At 40.4% G+C, this 25,254-nt stretch overlaps 4 protein-coding genes and 2 long non-coding RNA genes across 13 annotated transcripts; 4 read left to right on the forward strand and 2 right to left on the reverse strand.

Moving 5' to 3' along the window:
* The first annotated feature begins 2,853 nt into the window (after positions 1–2,853).
* LOC135336228 (uncharacterized) lies at positions 2,854–4,913 on the forward strand. 3 transcript variants are annotated; one of them, XM_064531980.1, is made up of 2 exons: positions 2,854–3,000; positions 3,490–4,913. In XM_064531980.1, the coding sequence occupies exon 2, from the start codon at positions 3,500–3,502 to the stop codon at positions 4,727–4,729; it is 1,230 nt and encodes a 409-aa protein (XP_064388050.1). In that variant the 5' UTR covers positions 2,854–3,000; positions 3,490–3,499; the 3' UTR covers positions 4,730–4,913. The 3 variants fall into 3 exon arrangements, with proteins under 3 accessions (XP_064388050.1, XP_064388048.1, XP_064388049.1); XM_064531978.1 differs by having other exon boundaries at positions 2,864–3,000; positions 3,112–4,910; XM_064531979.1 differs by having other exon boundaries at positions 2,866–3,000; positions 3,414–4,910.
* A 1,149-nt stretch (positions 4,914–6,062) lies between these two features.
* On the forward strand, positions 6,063–7,571 carry LOC135336227 (uncharacterized). Its single transcript, XM_064531977.1, has one exon. It carries the CDS (start codon positions 6,075–6,077, stop codon positions 7,386–7,388), a length of 1,314 nt encoding a protein of 437 aa, XP_064388047.1. The 5' UTR covers positions 6,063–6,074; the 3' UTR covers positions 7,389–7,571.
* A 507-nt stretch (positions 7,572–8,078) lies between these two features.
* On the reverse strand, positions 8,079–23,788 carry LOC135336236 (uncharacterized). Of its 5 annotated transcripts, none has more exons than XR_010394802.1 (7): positions 23,478–23,788; positions 23,165–23,243; positions 14,573–14,999; positions 10,613–14,491; positions 8,854–8,938; positions 8,711–8,793; positions 8,079–8,260 (listed from the first exon to the last, which is right to left on the reverse strand). It is a non-coding gene; the product is annotated as an uncharacterized LOC135336236 (long non-coding RNA). The 5 variants fall into 5 exon arrangements; XR_010394800.1 differs by having other exon boundaries at positions 10,613–10,801; positions 14,162–14,999; XR_010394799.1 differs by having other exon boundaries at positions 10,613–14,957.
* On the forward strand, positions 11,653–13,126 carry LOC135336235 (uncharacterized). Of its 2 annotated transcripts, XR_010394797.1 has the most exons (12): positions 11,653–11,793; positions 11,979–12,031; positions 12,081–12,136; positions 12,196–12,229; positions 12,279–12,329; positions 12,383–12,466; positions 12,528–12,544; positions 12,596–12,637; positions 12,689–12,734; positions 12,783–12,847; positions 12,896–12,936; positions 12,996–13,126. It is a non-coding gene; the product is annotated as an uncharacterized LOC135336235 (long non-coding RNA). The 2 variants fall into 2 exon arrangements; XR_010394796.1 differs by having other exon boundaries at positions 12,383–12,544.
* Positions 16,240–19,928, forward strand: LOC135336230 (E3 ubiquitin-protein ligase HUWE1-like). Its single transcript, XM_064531981.1, has 12 exons — positions 16,240–16,508; positions 17,196–17,728; positions 17,792–17,880; positions 17,930–18,007; positions 18,064–18,167; positions 18,222–18,280; positions 18,332–18,488; positions 18,547–18,690; positions 18,743–18,919; positions 18,976–19,261; positions 19,315–19,428; positions 19,490–19,928. The coding sequence occupies exons 5-12, from the start codon at positions 18,093–18,095 to the stop codon at positions 19,741–19,743; spliced, it is 1,266 nt and encodes a 421-aa protein (XP_064388051.1). The 5' UTR covers positions 16,240–16,508; positions 17,196–17,728; positions 17,792–17,880; positions 17,930–18,007; positions 18,064–18,092; the 3' UTR covers positions 19,744–19,928.
* Positions 19,912–23,067, reverse strand: LOC135336226 (uncharacterized). Its single transcript, XM_064531976.1, has 3 exons — positions 22,512–23,067; positions 20,369–21,587; positions 19,912–20,282 (listed from the first exon to the last, which is right to left on the reverse strand). The coding sequence occupies exons 2-3, from the start codon at positions 21,584–21,586 to the stop codon at positions 20,082–20,084; spliced, it is 1,419 nt and encodes a 472-aa protein (XP_064388046.1). The 5' UTR covers position 21,587; positions 22,512–23,067; the 3' UTR covers positions 19,912–20,081.
* Positions 23,789–25,254: the final 1,466 nt, after the last annotated feature.

Raw genomic sequence — 25,254 nt, forward strand, 5'->3', positions numbered from 1 at the left:
TGTCATGGATCACAGCAAATACTTTTCTTATTTCTCCCCATAATAATTATAAGTTTTATCGCAATGCATACTTTGTTCATGCTATGACTGATGTTATGTACCTAATCTATACGCACTTAATTATTCTTATACTTGGTTATAATTCTACTGGCTTTTATGTGACATATTTTTCTACTTCGCGCATGCAGGTGATGCTGAGAAGTCAAAGGCAGTATCTTGCAATTGCAGTGATCTGAGTGCAGACTTGCTATGTTTAACTATGTTAAAAGAAACCTTTCACTTTTGTATATCCTTATCGTTTGTTTAGATACAATTTTAATACTGAATTGATGTATTGTTGTTTTTAATGTTTGAAATTAATTTAGCACAATACAATCAGCACAGATGTTTCAGCACATTAGAATTTAGCACATGTGCCGGTTTTGACACAGTAAAAATGACATAATATTAATTTGACACCCGTGTTAGTGTGTTAATTTTTGGGAAAGCAGTTTGACACGCGTTTGCATGCTAAATTGACACCTTTCATTTATGTGTGCACCCCCACCACATCCACCGTCTGAGTTGTGGCGAGAGTCCGGGAATTGTGATGACTCAGCAATACATGCACTATATACTGGTATCCCAGGAGAAGTGCAGCATAGCATGGCAGACTATAACAGGAGGAAACAATCATTGCATGACTGTGCCTGGGGCAATTACACAGCCTGGCGTCGCTTATGAGGTGCATCAGTGCACAAACAAACCCAACTACTTATTAGGCCAGGCTGTGTAATTGCCCCAGGCACATGCATTCCTGCAATGATTGTTTCCTCCTGTTATAGCATATAATTACAGGTACCATCTGCTACGCATTGCTGAACTTCTCCTGGAATACCAGTAGTGCATCATTGCACAAACAAACCCAACTACTTTGGAATAATCATGCGGTTGCTGGTAAACGTACAAAATTACCACAAATATAGCAGAGTATTATTAATGTTGTATAGGTGAGAATTTCTGAGTGTGTGGTGATCGAGTCCATACCCCCCCCCCCCCGCCATATTACAACAAGTAACACTTCCTTAACAAGAAGAAACAATCATTGCACAGCAGTCATTGGCATGAATGTGCCTGGGGCAATCACATGCATGCATGTACACAACCTGAATGGCTTCTGTTTATGTGGTCAAGCGCATCATCCCACTCTACATGCACTAACTGCATGCTTATAATTGTGGGAGAAATGCATGTTCTAAGTGTTGTTGAGTATCCCCCACGTAATATTATAGTGCACTTTATTGAATTAAGGATCACTTCACTGTCCTACATTCTCAATCACATCAAAGTATTTTAACTGCACAGTTCCCCAAACTACTAACTGCACCACATGCGTGCCCACAAAGACCTAGCATGCACAACTGGACAGTGTCTAAAAACACCACTCACGGCATACTCAGTAATGTTGATCTACATGCATGTATATAATAGTACAACAAGGAACACTCTATTGATACACTTCACACGGTCGGTACATACCTTTGGCACCTATATACAAGACTTTAATTTGGCATCCCATGCATGTTTGTATGTGCTGCATAACTGTCCCCGCCCCCCCAAACTGAACACAACACAGTTAATTAAAAAACTAGAGCACTGAAGTGCAAACCCTCGGCGTTAATTTGAGGTTTATAGTGAGTCTACAGTCTCAAGTCAAAGCCGCGTGTACATCTAGGCCAACGTGCAGGTTTAGCTTCTTAGCTTTTGCTCGCTTTTATTCGCCAATAAAGCTTTAACAGCCAAATTTAAAACTATGTTGTGTTGAGGCTATCAATGGTACAAACACAGTGCTATCGCATCCAGGTGAGTATATAGACTCAGAATACACAGACAGACAGACAGATAGACAGACAGACTGACCGACTACTATAAACCCGTGGCGCCACGGCATGCCTCGGGTTAATAATATCATGTTTCATTCCCTGAATTCTGAACATTTGACTATCAATACTGCACAGTTACGCCCCCCCATGGTGAGGCATGCAACGGAACACACACACACATGCATGCAACTGAACACACACACGCACACACGCATGCATGCAACGGAACACACACATCACACATGCATGCAACTGAACACACACACGCACACACGCATGCATGCAACGGAACACACACACATGCATGCAACTGAACAACACACACGCATGCATGCAACTGAACACACATGCACACATGCATGCAACTGAGCACACACACACATGCATGCAACTGAGCACACACACATGCATGCAACTGAGCACACACAATGCATGCAACTGAGCACACACAATGCATGCAACTGAGCACACATGCATGCATGCAACTGAGCACACACATGCATGCATGCAACTGAACACACACACATGCATGCATGCATGTTTACTATAATCATTGTTCCAAAGTGTATATTCATAACTACATGCACAGTCTAAACACACCACATGCTTGGCCTAAGACTATTACTGTAACAGTGTACTTTTTCCACCTATTACCAAGACAAAACTTTGCTTCTCATGTGCATGCTGTACTTATTCATAACTGTATGGTTCCCCCCTCCCCCCAACTGAACACAGCAGTGATGTTGTGCTCAACTCAAAAATTGGAAACTACTAGTGAAGCTGTTATACAGTAGCTATAATGGTATATGAATCACTCACTAGCAGTTTATTGCCCAGCATGCGGCCCGAGGGCATTATGTTGCTCCAGTGAGGCATGGAGGTCAAATGTTCTTGGCATCCCACGCAACTGGGGTCAAAGGTCCAATGTTTTAGTGGGCGTGTTTACGTGGATGACAATGACATTTGACCTTTGACCCCATTTGCTGTCTGATCATTGATACGCGAGTGACTCAGTAGAAATAATTGCTGCATAGACATACAAGCGTTTTGCAACTCCAACTTTGGGGGTTTTATTGTTTAGTATTGTCCTTACATAATTACTATGTGACTCTCAGCATATCCCCCTACAGAAGAAACGGTAGGTTGTGTCTGATGATCGATTTTTTTGTCTGTTCTTACCGTTATCAGACACTAGCACATTTTCAGCTTTTGAAGACTTAGTAATCAATTCTTTTTTGCACATTCATAGTAACACATGCTTGATCAGATGGTGCAAAAGAAAATTTTTTATCACTGCTTGTTTCCTCAGAATGAGTGTCTGAACATGCATTGTGTCTGAATATAGATGCCTTACTCTACTATACGATGGGTATACATATACAATATAATGTGTGCGTGCAGTCCACATGCATGCGTGCTTGTATAGCCAGTTATGTATGTTATTTCAAGCCATGCAGTTTCCCACAAAAAAGTTGATTGCATGCACGCCTCGATAGTATATACGCCGGGTATAAATGTGTGTATAAAAATGTGTGTATATGCATGCATGAGGCACGTTAACAATGAAGTATCAACTGCTGATGATATGCTCTCTCCTTGGTCTGGGGTCACCCTGGAACCAACCCAGCACCTGCTACATGAGACAGACTATCTGTTCTACAAATTATAAAGAGGCAATTGAACAGCTGACTGATAATATAGACGGCCATAGCCAACAAATTCAAATGTTAGAGGCTCAACTAGTCAACTCAAACGGACAATCTGAAATGAAGATCACGGAATTGCAAGTGCAACTAAATACGTCTATCCAGATATTGCAAGCTGATAAAGATTCATTTAACGAAAGCCTTCAGCTGGTGCAAGCTCAACTAGACAATTCCAACGAGCAGTTTGGAGGTCAGATTATGGAATTGCAAACTCAACTAAATAGCTCTAATCAATTGCTTCAAAGGCTACAAGATCAGCTAAGTGCTACCACCGGTGTTTTACAACAAAGCCTTTCCGAGCAAGAAAACAGACTGGAAAATATACAATTAATTGTGGAAGAGGTTCGTTTGGGTACCATTAACAACCCAGCAAGCTCTTGTAGTGACATCTCTCAAGGCCGACCATCTGGAGAATACTGGATTACCACTAACACTACTAGCTCTCCTGTTCTGATCTACTGTGACATGAATCGAACAAGCTGTAGCTGCAACACTGCAGGAGGATGGATGAGGGTAGCCAACCTTGACATGACCGATCCTAACCAAAACTGCCCAGAGGGATTTAGACTGATGAACAGGACTGAATCACCACTGCGTACTTGTGGTAGACATGCACCGGGATGTCTGTCTACTACATATCCAGCTTATGGGGTGAAGTACTCAACAGTTTGTGGTCGAATCAATGGATATCAAAGTAGTACAATGGATGCTTTTCATCCATATTTCTCCAACAGAGCTTTATCTATTGATGATGTTTACGTTGATGGTGTGAGCCTAACCCATGGTCAGTCGCCTCGTCAGCACATCTGGACATTTGCTAATGCACTTGATGAAACTCGATCCACTTATTATGTATGTCCTTGCACAAGACCTGACCTCACCTATACTGGAGTTGTACCTCCCTTCATCGGTCAAGACTACTTCTGTGAAACTGGAAGCCGACAAGCATTTAGTTATAATACCTTCTACACTGATGATCCAGTCTGGGATGGTCAGGGATGCGGGGGTACCAGTACTTGCTGTGAGTTCAACAATCCACCGTGGTTCTGCAAGCAACTCCCTCAACCAACTACAGATGATATCGAGTTGAGGCTTTGTAGTGATCAATCTATTGGAGATGAAGACACACCAATTGAAATTGCCGAAATATACGTTAGCTGAACATGTTTTCGTTAGCACTATATACATTAGTTAGCGCTAGACAATGAACATTTAAGAGTACAGAAACTGAATAATAGCATGCAGTCTAGAAATAATATTATGATAGCATTATAGTAGCAATTCCCTATACCTAACTTTGTTACTGAGCTGTTTATACTTACACCATGCAGCGAAACTTGTTTAGTCGCTATTGCCGGATGCCCGTGCAAATAATATTAATGAGTGAAACTATAGTGGTACATGAATACTCACTTCAAAACAGCGGGGCTAAAAATGTTCTGTCCATAATTTATAGGCTGGTATATAATGTAACAAAACTGACTCAGTCGCAGGTAGTTGCAAGCAGTCCTTTACCCCTAAGATAACTGATAATACCCCTGTCCCACCTCCCACCACTGTTGACATGCTCAAGATAGACATACTGATAGTGGATGGATGGATGGATTATCAAAGATCTCAGAATGCCATGTGTGAGCGCACATCCCGGCAGTAACACACCAAGATCAAAGGTCATTTAGCTACTACGGTTAGTATAGAGTATGCAATGAAGCTACGCCCCCGCTTTCGGAAGGAATTAAAAGTTGGAGGCGAATACCGTTAGTGATCCGTTCAATTCAGTTCATATTTCACACAAATGTCACAAATGATATGGGCAACAGATATATAAACTCAAAATAACTGTGTCTTGTGTCTTAGGTGAGATCCAGAGGGGGGCTTTTTGCTGTTTTCGACCCAACCCTATACTATTAGCACTACCGTGCTAATGATAGGAACACCCACACACATGTAAAACACACCTATGAATAATTTGCGCTTTGTGTGTTTGCTCACAACTACACCACTTCTGACTCACACCTCAAGAGCTGGGTTGACTAATCAGAACCCGGATTAGGCCCTTACACAAACGCAGATATAGGTTTAAAGGCCTTGTGTAAACATGTTATTTCCAACCATGCATGCCCCCCACAAAATGTTGAGGTCATTAGTGATTACTAGCATGGTGTGTACTATACGAGTGGTACATCAATGTATGCTGGCTAAAAGCCTATTTATGTATACTATTATCAAGGGCGTATTATGTTATTTCAGGCCATGTAAATCTCCCACAAAAGTTGATACTATAGATGTGTACTATACGATGGGTATACATATACAATATAATGTGTGCATGCAGTCCACATGCATGCGTGTTTGTATAGCCAGTGTAATATTATGTATGTTATTTCAGGCCATGCAGTTTCCCACAAAAAAGTTGATTGCATGCACGCCTCGATAGTAATATACGACGGGTATATATAATGTGTGTATAAAATGTGTGTATATGCATGCATGAGGCACGTTAACAATGAAGTATCAACTGTTGATGATCTGCTCTCTTCTTGGTCTGGGGTCACCCTGGAACCAACCCAGCACCTGCTACGTGAGACAGACTATCTGTTCTACAAATTATAAAGAGGCAATTGAACAGCTGACTGATAATATAGACGGCCATAGCCAACAAATTCAAATGTTAGAGGCTCAACTAGTCAACTCAAACGGACAATCTGAAATGAAGATCACGGAATTGCAAGTGCAACTAACAACGTCTATCCAGATATTGCAAGCTGATAAAGATTCATTTAACGAAAGCCTTCAGCTGGTGCAAGCTCAACTAGACAATTCCAACGAGCAGTTTGGAGGTCAGATTATGGAATTGCAAACTCAACTAAATAACTCAAATCAATTGCTTCAAAAGCTTCAAAATCAGCTAAGTGCTACCACTGCGCTTTTACAGCAAAGCCTTTCCGAGCAAGAAAATAGACTGGAAAATATAAAGTTAGTTGTGGAAGAGCTTGAACAAGTTCGTTTGGGTGGCATTAACAACCCAGCTAGCTCTTGTAGTGACATCCCTCAAGACCGACCGTCTGGAGAATACTGGATTTCCACTGACCGTACTAGCTCTCCTGTTCAGGTCTACTGTGACATGAATCGAACAAGCTGTAGCTGCAACACTGCAGGAGGATGGATGAGGGTAGCCAATCTTGACATGACCGATCCCAACCAAAACTGCCCAGAAGGATTGAGTCTGGTAACCAGGGGAGAACTACCATTGCGTACTTGTGGCGGAATAGAAGGACCAGGATGTACTTCTACTACCTATTCAACTTATGGGGTGGAGTATTCAAAAGTTTGTGGTCGAATCATTGCATATCAAAGTGGTTCTCCGGATGCTTTTACACAATATTTCCGTAACAGAGCTATATCTATTGATGACGTTTACGTTGATGGTGTGAGCCTAACCCATGGTCAGTCGCCTCGTCAGCACATCTGGACATTTGCTGGTGCACTTGATGAAACTCGATCCGATAGATCGGTATGCCCCTGCACACGACCTGACCTCCTCTACACTGGAGTCATACCTCCCTTCATCGGTCAAGACTACTTCTGTGAAACTGGAAGTCGACAAGCATTTAGTCATATCTTTTATCCTGATGATTCCCTCTGGGACGGTCAGGGATGCGGGGGTGCCAGTACTTGCTGTGAGTTTAACAATCCACCGTGGTTCTGCAAGCAACTCCCTCAACCAACTACAGACAATATCGAGTTGAGGATTTGTGGTGATCAAGCTCTTCTAGATGAAGACACGCCCATTGAGATAATAGAGATGTACGTTCGCTGAACATGTTTTCGTTAGTATAATTATAGTTAGCACTATAGATCAATGAACATTTAAGAGTATAGAAACTGAATAATAGCATGCAGTCTAGAAATAATATTATGATAGCATTATTGTAGCAATTATTCCCTACCTAACTTTTTTACAAGAGCTGTTTATACTTAAACCATGCAGCAAAACTTATTTAGTCGCTATTGCCGCATGCCCGTGCAAATAATATTAATGAGTGAAACTATAGTGGTACATGAATACTCACTTCAGAACAGCGGGGCTAAAATGTTCTGTCAATAATTTATAGGCCGGTATAATGTAACAAAACTGACTCATTTATCAGAACGCAGGTATGCATGTACAGCATGCAGAATGTGACCTTATCACATAACAAATGCAGAGGCCAATATACGTAGGCCATGCGTACCTGTGTAGAGTACAGTAGTATAATTAATCGATTTTCTGGACACTTGTTCCAGAGGCAGGCCGGATAACCAGATAATTGAATGGATAAACCACGCCTCGATCCACTTTTTTGACTACCGGGTCATCATGGTAACAGCTGTTAATTGCACATGCGCATTAGGACCCTGCATGTGTCCTAGAGAAATTTCCAGAGGAATAATCGAGGTTCTATATCTGCATGTACATGCAATAGGTATAACATGTATGTTATTATGCACTTAAAATTAAGGAAAGGCATTTGTTATTGTTCATCCATAAATAGAAAGTAGCAAAAAAAGAATAGACAAAGTGAGGCAGTAATATAATATTACATGCAGTATAGATATTTGTGAGTCACTGTATAAGTATTATCTTCTCTCTCTCTCTTTGTGTCCTCCTCATAGTCCCCTGCCCACGAGAGTGTCAGAGAGAGAGCTATGCTGAGATGGACGGAATACATCACGAGTCACACTAACTTCCCAATACAGTATAGCTAATAATGATTATTTTACAATTATATTTTTATGGCGTACTCCCAACACATCCTGCATGCATATTTAGTAGTCAGTTATATATGCAATACATAATGTATTAGTTATTGCCCAGCACGAGTGTAATGTGCCATACATGGTGGCATATTGCATGAGGGCACCTGCAGTCCTACAATAACTAACTTGTTGCCCAATGACGTCAAACTCTTCTGACTGATTGGTCATGTTTTTCTTGTAATAAGTGTTTTGAGTGAATTTTAGTAGTTTTGCTGAATTCCAGAGTAATTAAGTTTTTAGGTTTTCTTCCCACAACTATACAGTGGAAAGGTAGTAGCCTATATAGCTATAGAGATACAACACAAGTATAGTTGCTATTGCATGCATTTTGATTTGATTTACCTCGGGTCCTGTTAACATTGTAACATCCTTGACACAGTTCGATGGGGTTGCCATGACAGAATTTGCTTTTGAGAATTTTTTGACTAAAGTCCGATGTCACCAGTTAGACGTATATATATATATGTATATAAGTGTATACTTACCTTGTAATAACACTGTATTCTTGGTTGAGTTGTAGAAGTCACCAGTTTAACACTCAAGTTGTGCAGCTATGATCAAGTTGTGTAGCTATATATCATTAGATCATGTTTGCCATAAATACTGCAATCTGATTGGTTAGAGGAAATGTTCTATCCAATTTAGAAAATCATGTACTTCAATAGAAAATCATGTACTTCACTTAGAAAATCATGTAGCAAAGATTAGATAAGAACCATTCAAATCTGATTGGCTAAATACTCATGGTTGCTATGATCTAAAATGCTTAGACACTGTTATTTAGCAGTTGAGTATCATGGGATAATTATGTAATTGTGACAACACTATCTGAGTCTCTGTCACTGATGACATACAGGAAGTGAATGAATACTGTCACACCCTTAAATCAGATAACACACATGCATTGTGAATCTCGTGAATATTTAACAACACCATAATGGGCCGGGCATGCAAGAATAGCCCGACTGCATATATTTAGCTCTCAACAATACTTCGAGTTACAATTATTTCTTCACAGACAATTAATATAATTCGTTCACTAAACTTAAAGCATTCCCATGATGCAACTGTACACATGCATGTTGAGCTACTTACACTGCATATAATCACAGGTCATGAAACAAATACACCGTATACACGTACGACATGCAGTCTATAATATACAACCATGTACTTAATTGTATTGCTGAGTCATCACAATTCCTGGACTCTCGCCACAACTCAGACGGTGGATGTGGTGGGGGTGATGGATGCACTACTGCATGGTATCCCAGGAAAAGTGCAGCATAGCATGGCAGACTATAACAGGAGGAAACAATCATTGCATGACTGTGCTTGGGGCAATTACACAGCCTGACGTCGCTTATGAGGTGCATCAGTGCACAAACAAACCCAACTACTTATTAGGCCAGGCTGTGTAAATTGCCCCAGGCACATGCATTCCTGCAATGATTGTTTCCTCCTGTTATAGCATATAATTATAGGTACCATCTGCTACGCATTGCTGAACTTCTCCTGGGACACCAGTAGCTAGTGCATCATTGCACAAACAAACCCAACTATACTTATTAGGCCAGGCTGTGTAATTGCCCCAGGCACATGCATTCCTGTAATGATTGTTTCCTCCTGTTATAGCATATAATTATAGGTACCATCTGCTACGCATTGCTGAACTTCTCCTGGAATACCAGTAGTGCATCATTGCACAAACAAACCCAACTACTTATGATACAATAATTATGCGGTTGCTGGTAAACGTACAAAATTACCACAAATATAGCAGAGTATTATTAATATTGTATAGGTGAGAATTTCTGAGTGTGTGGTGATCGAGTCCATACCCCTCGCCATAATTATTACAACAAGTAACACTTCCTTAGCGAGTGGGCGTGTCCAATAATGGAGTAGTAAATAAAGAAAAGACGAATTGTTTACGTAATGCACTGTGCCTTGTGCACCACATTAACCGAGAGGCCATCCTCGGCACACAATTAATCTTGGCTAGGTGTGTTCTACATGCATAATGCTTAGTTTGCTATAATCATTGTTTCATCTCGTAACGCCAGCCGCACAGCTGCACTGTTAAAAAGGATATATTAATAATGCTTTTACTATAATCATGTTTCCTGCACAGCCTCAATTGTATACACATCACTATTAAAGGATAACAATAATCATTGTATTTCATCCATAATTGCACAGCCTTAATTGTACACATCACTGTTAAAAGGATATAATGCTTACAATGATCATTGTCCCTGCATTCTCAAAGTACATTCATAGCTGCACGAACTGCCTCAACTGAACACACATCTCATATTCAGACAATGGACTGAGAGCGGTAATCATTGGATCTCGGTGTTCCTCGTAAAGACAAGAAACGTTACTGGTGAAATCAGAACCCTATATACCCTGTCATCAATCCAGCAAGCACTATAGAAATTGGTAGTGAAAAAACTAAGGCAGCTACAGCCTAATTTCTAAACTGTAACATGAACACAAAATTATACTTGCAAATTATTATATCAATAGAACTGTTTTAAAAATCGTTTTGCGCACAAGGAAATTTGGGATTTCTGTAGCAGCAATTTTTATCAATTATGAACTTACAAAATGGTAAATATAAAGTCCCCGTTCCGTTTACGTAGTACGTGCATAATATACATACAGCGCAAATTAAACGCTAAAAAGGACGCTCAAGATAAGAGCTTTTTTCTGTTGTTAAAATTACTTTGGTCACCCATGCAGCTATAGTTATCATGAAATTTTGCAGCTTGCTAGCTTTGTATTATAGTGCGGTGAATGGTGCGTTATATTTCTTTGTTAGATCTATGTAGAACTATAGGCTCAGGGACGTAGCCAGACTTTTGAGACAGGGGTTTCCTTATAAAAATCAGCGGCGCGGTAGCGCCACGAAATTTTTGACCACGCCCACTTCCGGTGCCACACCCTCTTGATTGGGGCACACCTACTGCTCATTGACTTTTTTTACATGTTTGTGAGAAGCTACACAGCCAAAAATCCACGGGTCCTTTTCAGGCCGTTAGTTGAAAACGGGCCGTTACGGCCCCGTGAACGGCCTGTATACAGGATGTAGCCCACCCACGGCCTATATACAGGCCGTTCTCACGGGCTGTAAACAGGACGTTAGCCCACGTCCTGTTTACAGCCCGTGGATACGGGCATGTAATTAGGGCGTAGCATCCACGTCCTGTATACAGGCTGTTGCAGCTGTAGCTTATGCGCTGTAGCTTATGCGCATGCGCTAGCTTGGGGCAGGATGACGTCACCTGACTACAAAAAGAGAATGAGACAGACAGAGCTCTGAGAAAAAATCCTGCTGCTTGTCACAAGAGGAGCTGCTGGTCCAAAAAGACAACTTGAAGAGGACTATACACTATTAGTCTACCTGTGAACAGAAAAAGGTGAAGCTGTAGCAGCATATTATTATATTAAACAGTTATATTATTTTTATTGAACTTTCTCATAGCATGCAGTTTGTGTTCCTCTAGTTCCACAGCTATTTCAAATCTGTAGTGAATTTGACCTCTAGTGTAGTTGGCAGCAAAGGTCTGTAAATTTCACTTCTACTGTATGTTTATAAATTCAGGTTTGCACGTTGTTATGGACTTTTGAAGCTGGAACACTGGCCAATTTTACAAGGTAAACGTTTCGTTTTGCTTCCTTTTTGAAATAATCCTCCTCATCGTAGGCTCCCATCTGAAGTTTTTTCACTTTTGATAAAGAGGTGTTGAAGAATGCTCCCAGGTTTGTTATTCTCTTTCACTAGCATTCACATATTAAACACGCAATCAAATTGACTTTAGATAATGCTGCCGAGTTGAAGTCTGGACTAATTACGTAAGTGCCACTGTTCTGTTGTGTTTGTGATACGTTATTGCTTCTGTAGACACTAGATGTTGTCAGAAGAATGAACTAAAGATAAAGCAACAGTTTCCTGGTAAGAAAATTCAGCAAGTATGTAATCTGTGTGAATAGCGTATTGGTGTACAGTTGCGGGATATCTTCGAGATGAAAAAGAGCCCTTGTAATGTGTACAGCACACTGTAAGCTGTTGACTGACTTCATAGTACGCCGGTAAGATTATTCACAGTGGACAGTGGTGTGTTCTTCTTTTAATCTTCTAACTCTTCTTCAGATGTTGCAAAACTCAAGGTTTGTTTATTGTTTTCATCTTTAGCACTCGTTACACATGTTATTTAATAGATTTCTTTATTGGCATGCCGAGTTGGAGTCTGGATGTGTTAGGTAAGTGCCATTATTTTGTATGTGTTTGGTGGTGCATTATATGCCTCATAGATTGAAGTTTTTAGACGAATGATAAAGAGAATGCAACAATTGCCTGGTAAGCAACTTAGTTTAATCTATGTGAATAAGTATTATTAGTGTACAGCTGGCGAGCTATCTCGGAGATGAAGAACGGCCCTTCAAGCTGTTCACTGACTTCATAGTACGCCGGTAAGCAGTGGTGTATTTTTTGTATAATTCCCAGCCTCTTCTCCTCAGAGTCTATCTTTGTGCACAAAAACAAGACGAATATAAATACAGTAAGTTAGTATACTTATGTGGCGTTAACGTACGGTTCAACTGGTTGTTTTATCTGCAGTGCCACCGTGGGGATGTGAAGACACGGACATGATAATGAGAGGCATAATGTAGCTAAACAGAAATTAATATATATATATATCTTGTTCTTGTCTTCTTTGTCTTTGAATTGTGACCTTTTGAAGCATGATACTAGCTTATTAAATTGTGCATGAGAAAAGTATGATACAGGCTGAATACAGGCCGTTTGTACGGGCAGTTTACAGGCTGTATGTGAACGGCCTGTTTAGTAGTGTCTAACCCCAACGGTCCCGTATCAGGATGTGGTAAACTTCCTGTAACGGACCTGACACGCCCCGTGGATTTTTGGCTGTGTAGCTAGCTAGCTATAGACATACTAAAAGGCAGGTGTTAATTAATTGTGTATTGCTAGTCTAGCTGAGCACAATTAAATGTCATTTACCTGAGAGGTTTCATGTAGCTGAGATTGTTCTAAACTTATACTTCCTGAATAAAGTTGTGCTTAGAGCTGAGTCTGAGAATACTGGGATTGATACTAGAACTTAAGTCTTGGTCTTCTTTATTTGAGGTAGCTAGCTAGCTGAGACTAGCTGAGACAAAGCCAAAGTGAAACGCTTCATGGTGCCATCTCTAGCTAGCTCTGATGATTGATTTGCAGCCACGATGCAGAAAAGATGGGCAGGGCTGCTTGATAGGAGAGCCCTGCCCAATTTTCTCAGCAGCTCCTGGGGGGGTTTCTGGGCAACCAGGAAACAATGGTAGCTACGCCCCTGAGGCTTATAGCTAAGCAAAATTTAGCTGGATATTATATTACTAGAGGATTGTCGCTTTGTATTCAAAAACACAGCACACCGCATTTGTAAAGTGCAATAGTATTGTATCGTTCACAGAGTGTTGCTACTCTACTTAGTAGTTAGTTCTGCACTAGAACGCTAGCTGCAAGAGTGAGAAGAGAGCTGCAAGGCTCTGCTGACTTGCAGCCATTAATTTTAGCTTTAGGCATCAATCGTTTTTAACAACAATCATGGGTCGATCACTACCCACTATTTGAGTTTCCCTGCGATTGCATGCGCAGCAAAAATAATTATCATCAATCAATGTGTGTATAAAAGCTAGCTATTAGTAGTTTTATGTTATGTAGCTTTGGCACCTCCACCGAGGCATCAGCACCCGCGGTGCTTTCATTAGAAGAAGTAAATAACTCACTTATTGTGCTATTAAACTTGGGCAATATAGGCTTCAATTGGTCTCCACTTTGTTGAGCCCCCATTCAACCTTTTACTTGCTTGTCCTTCCTGCATAATTATTATATTGTAGAGTTATTACAGGGTGTCATACAGGATTTTAAAGTAGAGGGGGGAAATATAAGGCATTCTTTTAAAAAAAGTCAACTGCATGTTATTTCAATACCCTGGTTAGTAGCTATACAGACTATGGATACTCAGTCATACAACATTACTAATACCTGAATGCAAATTTTAGGGGGGGAGGGGTTGGAACCAGGGGGGATACTTCCCCTGTGTACTGTATGACACCCTGGTACAATTGGTACAATAATTATTATACAATAGCTGTGCAATTAATTGTACAGATGCTCCCCTGTGTACTGTATGACACCTGGTACAATACAATAGTTGTGCAATTACATTGTACAGATGCTCCCCCTGTGTACTGTATGACACCCTGGTACAATTGGTACAATAATTATTATACAATAGCTGTGCAATTACATTGTACAGATGTTCCCCTGTGTACTGTACGACACCTGGTACAATACAATAGCTGTGCAATTACATTGTACAGATGCTCCCTTGTGTACTGTACGACACCTGGTACAATACAATAGCTGTGCAATTACATTGTACAGCATTGTTCAGCATGTTGAGGGAAACTTACCTAGTTCCACAGTTTTTTCAAACAGCTCTCAAACCATGTCTAAACTCACTCCAACTTCTTTTCTTCTTTGCAAGAACAGCAAAAAAAAATCTTTGTTGCTATGCAGCTGCAGGTGCACATCTGTTGTACTGCATGCCCTTATTTGGTACTGAAAACAGCACACTGTGCTGAATTAGCATGTTTACCTGTTTCAGCACACCCATTACATTTAGCACAGTCTATTTAGCACATTAATCGAACATCAAAATCACAAGCCATGAAAAAGCACATCAATACAACACGTAGGCTGTGCTATATTAGACTCGCAAGCCACTCCTTTTTCTCTAATTGGACGGGGGCGGGAGAAAAGGGACTGGTGACTCTGGGCTACATTTTGTGTCTCTACCAGAATTTGGGTAGAGATTATTCATTGATTTTTCCACGTGATCCAAAAATTGCGTGAGGTTAAGTAGAATTGCGTAGCCTGCAAAAGTGGTCGCGGGCTTCTTAGCTACAGTTTGAGAATGGATGCTAGTGCTAGAAAAGAGAAGATGATGGAGTAATAACGACATCAGGCATTCAGCTCGGATATAGTCATCTAAGACACCAGCAGAGATTAGCTTCAATCTATGGCTTGTTTTAGTTTTATGTGATGAGAACTGGCAGCCGAAAGTCATTGGTTGCCTAAAGCTTTTAATAACCTGTACAATACAAGACAGATAATGGCAGAGGGCAGCAGTTGAATTGAGTGTAGTCAGACTTGTACAAGTTGTCTTAAATCGCTGCCACTCCTCGGTTCAAAGAAGGACTGCCAAGATTTCTACGTTCATCAGCTGTTCCATGCTAATCCACAAGTTGTGGCACAACAGACACTGGTACAAGGATCTATAATATCAAAAGGCTGGCTAGATAGATCTGTATACTTGTCTTCTGTGTGTCTTTAGCTTTTGACACATCAGAATAAATTGGATAATTTGCACGTGACATTAATATTTAATAGCATTCCTGATTTACACAAGCTGTAGCCCAGAGTCACCAGTCCCTTTTCTCCCGCCCCCGTCCAATCAGAGAAAAGGGAGTGGCTTGCGAGTCTAGTGCTATATGCCTACAAAACAGCACATGTAGTGTGCTGAATCACTGTTTAGCACACCACGGTGCTAATATAGCACACGCTCAGGGTCTAAAACAGCACACTCTGTGTACATGTAGAATAATATGGAGCGCCAAAGTGGACAAAAATATCGACAATTGATAGGCCAAGATCGTGAGTACATAAATCGATCCAAAAGTGGGCGCGGTCATACATTTTTTATGATCGAAAAATATCGACAATGGATAGGCCAAGATCGTTAGTACATAATCGATCCAAAAGTGGGCGCGGTCATACATATTTGATGATCGAAAAATATCGACGATGGATAGGCCAAGATCGTTAGTACATAATAATCGATCCAAAAGTGGGCGCGGCCATACATTTTTGCTGCGGTGGCGCTGGGGTGATTATTACTGGCGCATGCGTGTTAGCAAATGACCACGTGTTGTGTAGCAAGTAATATGGAGGACAAGGTCAAGCAGGCTATTAAGCTTCTCGCATCTATTGCTGAGAGCTCGGCTGAGAGCTCGGCTGAGAGCACTACACCCAGTACATCCACTTCATTGTCAACGCCTTCACAGCATGGTAAGTGTTAAGTGCAGCTAGCTAGCTTGAGTTTATGGAGTTCTCTGTAGATCTTTTGTACTCTGTACTATACTAAGCTATAAGTACGTACGTGCTAACATGGTGCTAATTATAAGGCACATCTTTATTGAGCTAGAGTGATGTGTGATTGTGTGAAAATAAGTATCACATTAATACCATATAAGCATTTTTTAAAGCGCCCCTCTAAAGATGCGCCATGAAGCCTCCAAAGTAATTTTTGAAACTCCTAATGGAGCTCCACCACGTGTGAGTAATTATTTTTTGACGGTGCATTGGTAAATAGAGGTAAAATGAGCAAGCCAATCACAGAATTCTTCCTTCCACATTTGGGCCACACAGTGCCTCTTTAACGTGTGCAACGTACGCACAGGCCTGTTGGAAGAACAAGAAAACTGCTGCAGGTGCCATGCACATGCACAGTCCATTTGCAAAGCTGTTTTTTTACCTCCAATTAGAAGGCGCTCTTCTAAAGACTCGAAACTAATTTTCCAACCTCATAATAGAGCCACCTTTACCAGCGTAATTATTTTAATGTGGCGCCATAAAAAGAGCTTATACGGTATGGCCATTGGACAAATAAATTTTGGTATAATCAAGAGTAGAATAAATTGAGAGTGGTGCTATATAATTAGTGCATACACAATCTTACTAATAATGATCCATTAGGTGTGAGGCATGGTGCCAGTGGGTCATGCAGCAGAGCCGTAGAAGCCCTTCGTTCCGTTAGGGAACGACTCCAAGAAGGAACGTCTTCCAGGGAACGACTCCAAGGGGGAACATCCGAGCAGAAGGCAAACTTTGCCCCATATGAGAGAAAGAGTTCAACGAAACACAAGAGTTGGACTGTGAAGTTAGTCTGTCTCAGCAGTACAGAAGCAAAAAAAGTACCCTGCAGTGTGTATGACCGAAATGTGCTTGTCAGTGCTGGGTTAGGAGAAAAAAAGACAGTAATCCCAGACATAGAATGCTCTGCAAAGGACTTCAACGAAATCATAATCTCATCATTCTCCAAGTTGAATGGGTGTGGAGGGTTCGAGCTGCTTCGATGTGTTCCAAATACTAAAGATCTGGAATTAATTTCACCAGTAATTGCAGCATCTCCCAAGGTACTAAAGAGCGTCATTGGCAATGGCCGGGTATTCATCCGACCCATTCAAAAAAGCTTAGATGTCAATCCTATAGCAGGAAACTCTAATGAGGTAAAATACAGAACATGCACCTTCAGCTAGTTGGCTACATGTATAATTATCTATCTCTAATAGCTAAAGGAGAAGTGTTTACACTGTGACATTAAAGTGCCAGTGGTTGACCTACGTGCTCACGTTAACATTTGCAAGTGGAAGAAGTCAAGGTACTTGCCATTAATCAATTATAATTATGTATAATTATACTGTAATTAGTCTGAGCCGTGGACTCGAATCAGACAGTGATTCAGACGACTTTGAAGACCCTGTTCCACCAAGAAGGCCTCCTTTGAGGTTGATACTTTACAAAAATTAATGATGATTTAACAATGTCATTAATTGCTTTACAGCTTGAAACGAGAACTTCATTGGGATAGTGATGACACTTCCCCCCCCACCGAAGAAGCCAACATCAGAGCCCCTTATTTCAATTTCTTCTGAGTCTGACAATGATGTAAGTGGGAAGTGTATACATTTACTAGATTTTTGATGATATCTTTTACTACAGGTTGAACAAACCGAGCAAGAGATGATAGACCGTGCAATTTCTCTCTCTAAGAACAACAGGTAATTTACGCAAGTTGGTTGTAGTTGAGATTAAATGAATGCCCTATTCAGTTCTGAATCAATTGCAACAATAGCAGACCTTCTGAAGTCTCTCTCCAAGTATGTGACAGGTGAAGAAGTGACTGTAACTGTGAGACGGGAAAATGTTCTCGACGATGCTTTACGCACCGTTAGGCGTGGTTCTTTTCCAATCGACCACACTATCATTGTAAGAAGGTACTTTACATTGGCCACTATAATTGATTGCATGTGTTACTGTAATATAGGTGGAGTTTCTTGGGGAGGCAGGTGAAGATGGGGGTGGTTTAAAACGGGAGTTTTGGTGTCTCCTGTTTAAGCAAGTGAAGTCATCTTTGTTTGAGGGGGTTGGAGATCGCCTGGTGCCAAGGCATGATGTTGTTGCACTGCAGGTTCACTATTCTTATGTATAGATTTGCCTCCATTATAATTATGCTATTCTAGAACAAGAAATTTGAACATGTTGGCAATTTGATTGCTATGGGGTTACTCCAAGGCAGCAGTGGTGTTCCATTCATTGCACCTCCGATATACGAGTACTTATGTGGCGTGAGTGCAGAATCGGTGAATGTCAGTGTGGAGGATGTTCCGGCTTACGAAGTCAAGGAATATATCTCTCAGGTGAACACCTTATCATTATTAAAAAATAATGTATAACTGCATGATTTCTTTTTAAGATCGAGGCAGCTGAATGTAATGAAAGCCTTAGACAGACTTGTCAGAGTGATATCGACACTGCACTTGAAGCTGGGTACACCAAACCCATTGCTTCCATCACCATGTCAGAGAAACCTGGGCTTGTAAAAGCACTATTGCTCCACTTCGTTGTGTACCGAAACAAAGCAGTTCTGGACCAGTTGCGAGCTGGGCTCAACATTCTAGGGATGAGGGAGGCCATGTCCAAGTACAGTGAGATTCTAAAACCATTCTTTGTTGAAGGAATGCAACCACCTCTTTCAGCAAGTAGGTTGGCATCCCTCTTAATTTGTTTGTTACCTCCATTTTATTTTGTTCAGATATGATTAGGTCTCTGATAGGTGACGTGCATTTTTCAGAATCTGGAACTTCTGAATTAGTCAAAGAGAAAGCGTCGTATATGCTTTTTTTGGATATGTTGCATAACATACAAGGTAATAGGTAATTAGATTAAAAATCATGCTACACTAAACGGCTTCCCCCCGATTTATGCAGATGGAGGCAGCGAGTCAGGGTTGAGCCTTGGTCAGGTTCTAAACTTCTTCACTGGCAGTGACTACCCACCTGTTTTGGGCTTTGATAGTCGAAACCCTGTGAGTATTCACTTCAGCTCCACTTCAAACTATCCCTTGGCCTCAACATGTGCATTGCAATTAACATTGCCAACCAAGTTTCATGATGATGAACTCCGGTTTAAAGAAAACATGGAGTATGGAATACTAAACCATGGAGGTTTTGGAATGTGCTAACACTAACATTCGTGTATTTTTCAGATATAATCAGCTATCAGTGTTTTTTCGATTCACATTCATTACTACCATGACAGTTTAATTTTGGCATCACATATGTAATCACTTTTGTGCCTCATCACTTTCGTCAAATATATGGTATATACCTTATATGATTGATTCTAATAACAAGTTAACAAAATTAATTTATTCAACATCACATGACAAAACAAATATAAACACTAAAACACTAGCTATATATAAATTAATTAATATGTAGCCAAAATTAATTTATTCAGCATCACATGACAAAACAAATATAAACACTAAAACACTAGCTATATATAAATTAATTACAGTCACTGACATGCTTCAACATAAGCCCGAGTGATAATATACAAAGATATCCCAAGATCATCACAGGTTTCAAGAGGATCAACAGCATGTGCTAGCTCAATGTGCTGCTCTCTACTTATGCAATTCCTAGTCTCAGGAATAGTGACACGATCAAGATCATCAGACACAGTGACGGGACCTTCCCAGTCAATTCCAAAATATTCCTACAATAAATCACATTGTGATAACACTGAAGAAAACATTAATAACTAACACTCTAACACCCAAAACAATTACATTGTACTCTTACCAATGTATCACTTGCAACACCTTGTATAGCAGCAGCATCACCTGACCCTTGTAACAATCCTTTCGTCCACAACTGGTATGGAGTCTGATTCTTCTCAGTTCTTAAACGATGATGAGCATACGATTGGCGAAATTCATCCAAATGGCTGTTGATTCGGGGGATATATATGTAATGCAAGGAAAACAGGTCTGTATTGCACAGAGGGTCCAACAATCCATCTTCTTGTAAGGAGGAGAACACCTCGTAGTAGAGTGATATGCATCCTGTGAATAGGTCCCTCCACAACCTCTCAATTCGTTGATTGTGGACACTCCGTCCTGTAATAAAACTTTTACGTCCGGGCCCACGTTCTGGATGATCAAGCATAAACTGAGACACCAGCACATTTTCTCCTCCCTTGTCACTTCGGACTCTAGAGGGTAGACCATACTCATGAACTGCACTCAAAAAACTGTCTAAAACTGTCTCTGCCCTGTTGTTTGTGGAAGCTTTCATATATACAGGGAGTCGGGAGTAGCCGTCAATGCCTCCATGTATGACAATACGCCATTTAATGAGCCTATGATAACCGTCTATGTGCCAGAGGCTGTTTGGCATGCATACATTATATTTTCGCCGGTGGAGAACTTGCCGGAAGCGTGAAGCCACACCAATGGGATCAATTCTCTTCAGACTTTCCCTGACTCTTGCGCGCTGGATCCGAATACCTATACTCCACAAAAAGCCACTTAGTGATCGTTCTCCAGAATTAGGATGCGTCCTGATAAAATTTGTTGTAATATCATCAAGCTCAGAGTCGCTCAACCCTGAGAATGTTATCTCATCTTGCATTCCGTATTGAACTATTCTTCTCCTTATTGTACGAGATGAAACGCCTAACATTTTCCCAATGGCTGTAGTTGAAAAATGAGCTTTTAGCAGCAAAATAAGGCTTTCTTCACTAATTGGTATTTGTGGTCGTCCCCTAATGTGACAACGGTGTTCATCATCAATCACCTCATTAATACACACAACTATGTTTCTCACATGTTCAACTAATATTTCTCCACTTCCAAAAGGTAACAAATCTTCAGCACTCAGAATATCTCCAAGGACCATCTCAGCAGTACAAAGTGCATCTTCGACAACAGTTAAATCACCTTCAAGTATCATCATGTTTGTTCTCGTAATAGTATCTTCAGCCTCAAGCAAGAAGTCAATCATCTCAGAAGCTGACATTCTAAGGAAAGAAATCGCCATGTGAGGAAAATGGTACCTAACAGTGAGGGTGTGTCTTTATAGACTTATTTGTGCACTTGTAAAAGTAATGCCCCACCTCCCCCAGGTGGGGATTAGTTGGGGATTAGACTTGAAGTTGCTCCCCTACCTCAGAGGAGGTCTGACATGCACGAATCACTACAAGTTCAGTACATTGATATCATTGCGGTCACGTGATAATGTCCAGGCCAAATGCACTGAACTTGTAATGCACTGAACTTGTAGTGATTCGTGCACGCATGTCGGACCTCCTCTGTCCCTACCTAGGGGACTTAGACAGATCACCTGATGCATGCATTGGGTCAAAAGATCACATGCCATACTCATCCTTCCAACACATGCTGAGTACAGTGAGAGCAGTTTATTAATCCTAAGCAATCTCTGCCTTTTTGCTTTATAAGAGTATAGCTGTCAATATTTATATAGTGATTCTGTATTTGTTATCTTCTCGCTATACGTAGTGATAGGTCTATTCCCCACATAACCCCCATGTTGTACTAGGGGGATTAAACCAAATAACATGCCCAAAGGTAGGGGTATTATATCATGTGATTGGTCTAATCCCCACCCCCGGTAGGGGAGGGGGAATTAGATTGACAAGTTCATTAGCCTTCATTACATTGTAAAGCATTACAAAGTTTAATATTCTAGGTAGGTATATGCATACAATAGCTCACGTCCAGTTTGGGGAGGGACGTCCTTTCCCCACAATATAAATACATACGCATACACGTCATTCTGTTAGGCTACCTATGACTTTGAGAAGATCCTCAACCTTACACCATGACTCTTTTATACTTACAAGAACAAACGAACAAAGTAGAAAACGGTTGTGTTAGCCTACTAAACTAAAGATTAATAAAACAGTACCAAATAATTATAGTACCTTAATACTCTATGCCCTCCCTCAATCGAATTAATCAGCTTGGCTCACTTATCATGCTCTTGATCTTGGCAAAGAAAATAGCTGCTATTATTGTAGGTGAGAACTAGAGTAGAGACCACGCCCTTTACATAGCATAGTCTCATAGAAAGGGCGTGGTCTTCAGTAGAAAGTGCTGATTTTACTAGGCCTTGAATCGAGGCTAGGCTGACACGTTCTTAGCCTCGAGACCACGCCGATTGAAATAAGACGTGGTCTCGAGGCTAACACCTTCTTGAATATCAAACACAATGTCTACGATTGAGAGGTCGATAATAGACTAAATCATCACACAGGTTGCATGTAGATCGAATATCAATTGGCGCGGCATTATCAAACTATCAAAAATGTATGGGCGGCCCACTTTTGGATCGATTATGTACTAACGATCTTGGCCTATCCATTGTTGATATTTTTCGATCATCAAAAATGTATGACCGCGCCCACTTTTGGATCGATTATGTACTCACGATCTTGGCCTATCAATCGTCGATATTTTTGTCCACTTTGGCGCTCCATAGAATAATAGCATACAAATCCAATGTGTGTATGTGTTGTGGCAAAAAATGTGGTAAAACTTGTATGTATGGCTATAATAAATTAAATAGGAAATGTACCTCAAATTTGTGACCTGACAGGGACCAGTATTAAGATTCAGACAGCTAGCTCACTTGGAGGGTGGTTAGGATGGCCTACCTGCAGAATAATAACTATGCTGATGACAATAATAGTACTCAAATTTGTGTAAATGCCTTGACAATGGCTAGAAAAAAGAATCGGACCGCAAAAATAAATGTTAGAGCAGATTAAGGATGGTTAAGAGGGCCTACATGTAGAATAATAGCATACAAATCCAATGTGTGTATGTGTTGTGGCAAAAAATGTGGTAAAACCGTTGTATGTAATAAATTAAATTGATAGGAAACGTACCTCAAATGTGTGCCCTGACAGGGACTAGTATTAAGATTCAGACAGCTAGCTCACTTGGAGGGTGGTTAGGAAGGCCTACCTGCAGAAGAATAATTATGATTGCTGATGAGCTACAATAATAGTTATTTATTTATTAGTACTGTACTCAAATTTGTGTAAATGCCTTGACAACGGCTAGTAAAAAGAGTCAGACTGCACAAATAAATGTTAGGGCAGTTTGAGGATGGTTAAGAGGGCCTACATGTAGAATAATAGCATACAAATCCAATGTGTGTATGTGTTGTGGCAAAAAATCTTGTATATATAGCTATAACAATAGGAAGCGTATCTTTGAGCCCCTCTGTTTCGTACACTATCACAATCGAAGGAGTCTGCCATTGTTGAGAAAGGAGAATTACTGACTTATAAGCCAAAAAAACAAGTAGAGTCTATCAATTCTGCAATAATTACATATTAATAGTCTTTTTAATAGAGAATATAAACCTACCACTGAAAAACTGGGTAGTTTCAGAGTTGAGGGTGGTTCCAGCAGTTCAATTCTTTGAAGTGAACAGTTGTCTCGACTGTACTGTACTATACTTGGTTGAACTAACTAGCTAGCTACCATTTAAGCAGTCTCACTCGTTGCTATGTCACATTTGTTGCCAGGGACATATGAAGTATGATTTTTACAAGTGATTGTGTTATCACTTGCAACAATCATGTTTATATGTAATGTGCATAAGAAACGACACATGTGTAATGGGTCGTTTTCATTCAGTGGGTCAAAACGACATACTTTTAGCTGTGATAAACTTTTCTAGAGGGTAAATAACACACTTTAAGCAGTTTGGCACATGTATAACACGCTACACGCGCTATAATGGCACATCTCTTTTTACAGTGTAGTATGTGAGTCTATGTCTATATATATACTCCCACCCATAATTATTACAACAAGCAACGCTTCCTTAGCAAGTGGCCGTGTCCAATAAAGGAATGAATCGTTTAACGAATTTGGTCATAATTAGTGCCTAAGGTTAATTGTGTCCTCCCTCCTCTGATAACACAGTATTGAAAAGATCATGCACTACACATGCACGTTGGCATACATTAATTGGCAACAAATTTACACATAAAAACCCTGCATGGTAGAATCTTAATCATCAATTAATAATACCTGAACAGTGTGTACAGTCAAGCATTCCCTGCGCATGTGCTGTATAGATTCATAAGTGCACAGTTTCGCCCCCAAGTGGCAACTGAACACAGCACATGCATGCTTAGCGTATTCATACCTGCACATGCACAGTCCCAATAACACATGCAACACAGTTAAAAAGGATATAATTATGCTACTATCACTAGACTAAGTACTATATGTTTCCTGCATTCTCATTCATAACTGCACAACCATGAACACACCATGCACTCATGCATGCATGTGCTCAACTCTCAAATTTGCATAGTGTATCCTGTCTATAATAATATAGCTACTATATAGCTAATGTCATAGGAAATCACTATAAACTGTACCAGTTGTATATATATGCATTACATGTGCATGCATGTATACATGCACAATAGGAGTAGCTGCAATTCACCCACTTTCTCCATTGATAATCTATAATGTGCGCTTTGAGATCCAAGTATGCATGTATAATAGGTATAATACACCAGGGCTCTTATATATATAAGGCCGCTTTTTTCGAGAATTGTTCTATAATAATAATTGTGCCAAATGCATATTATCCTGACTCAAGTGTGAGCACTCAAATGGCTTACAATAGGCAAAATA

The sequence above is a fragment of the Halichondria panicea genome, chromosome 5, assembly GCF_963675165.1.
Source record: "Halichondria panicea chromosome 5, odHalPani1.1, whole genome shotgun sequence".
Taxonomy (NCBI): Eukaryota; Metazoa; Porifera; class Demospongiae; order Suberitida; family Halichondriidae; genus Halichondria; species Halichondria panicea.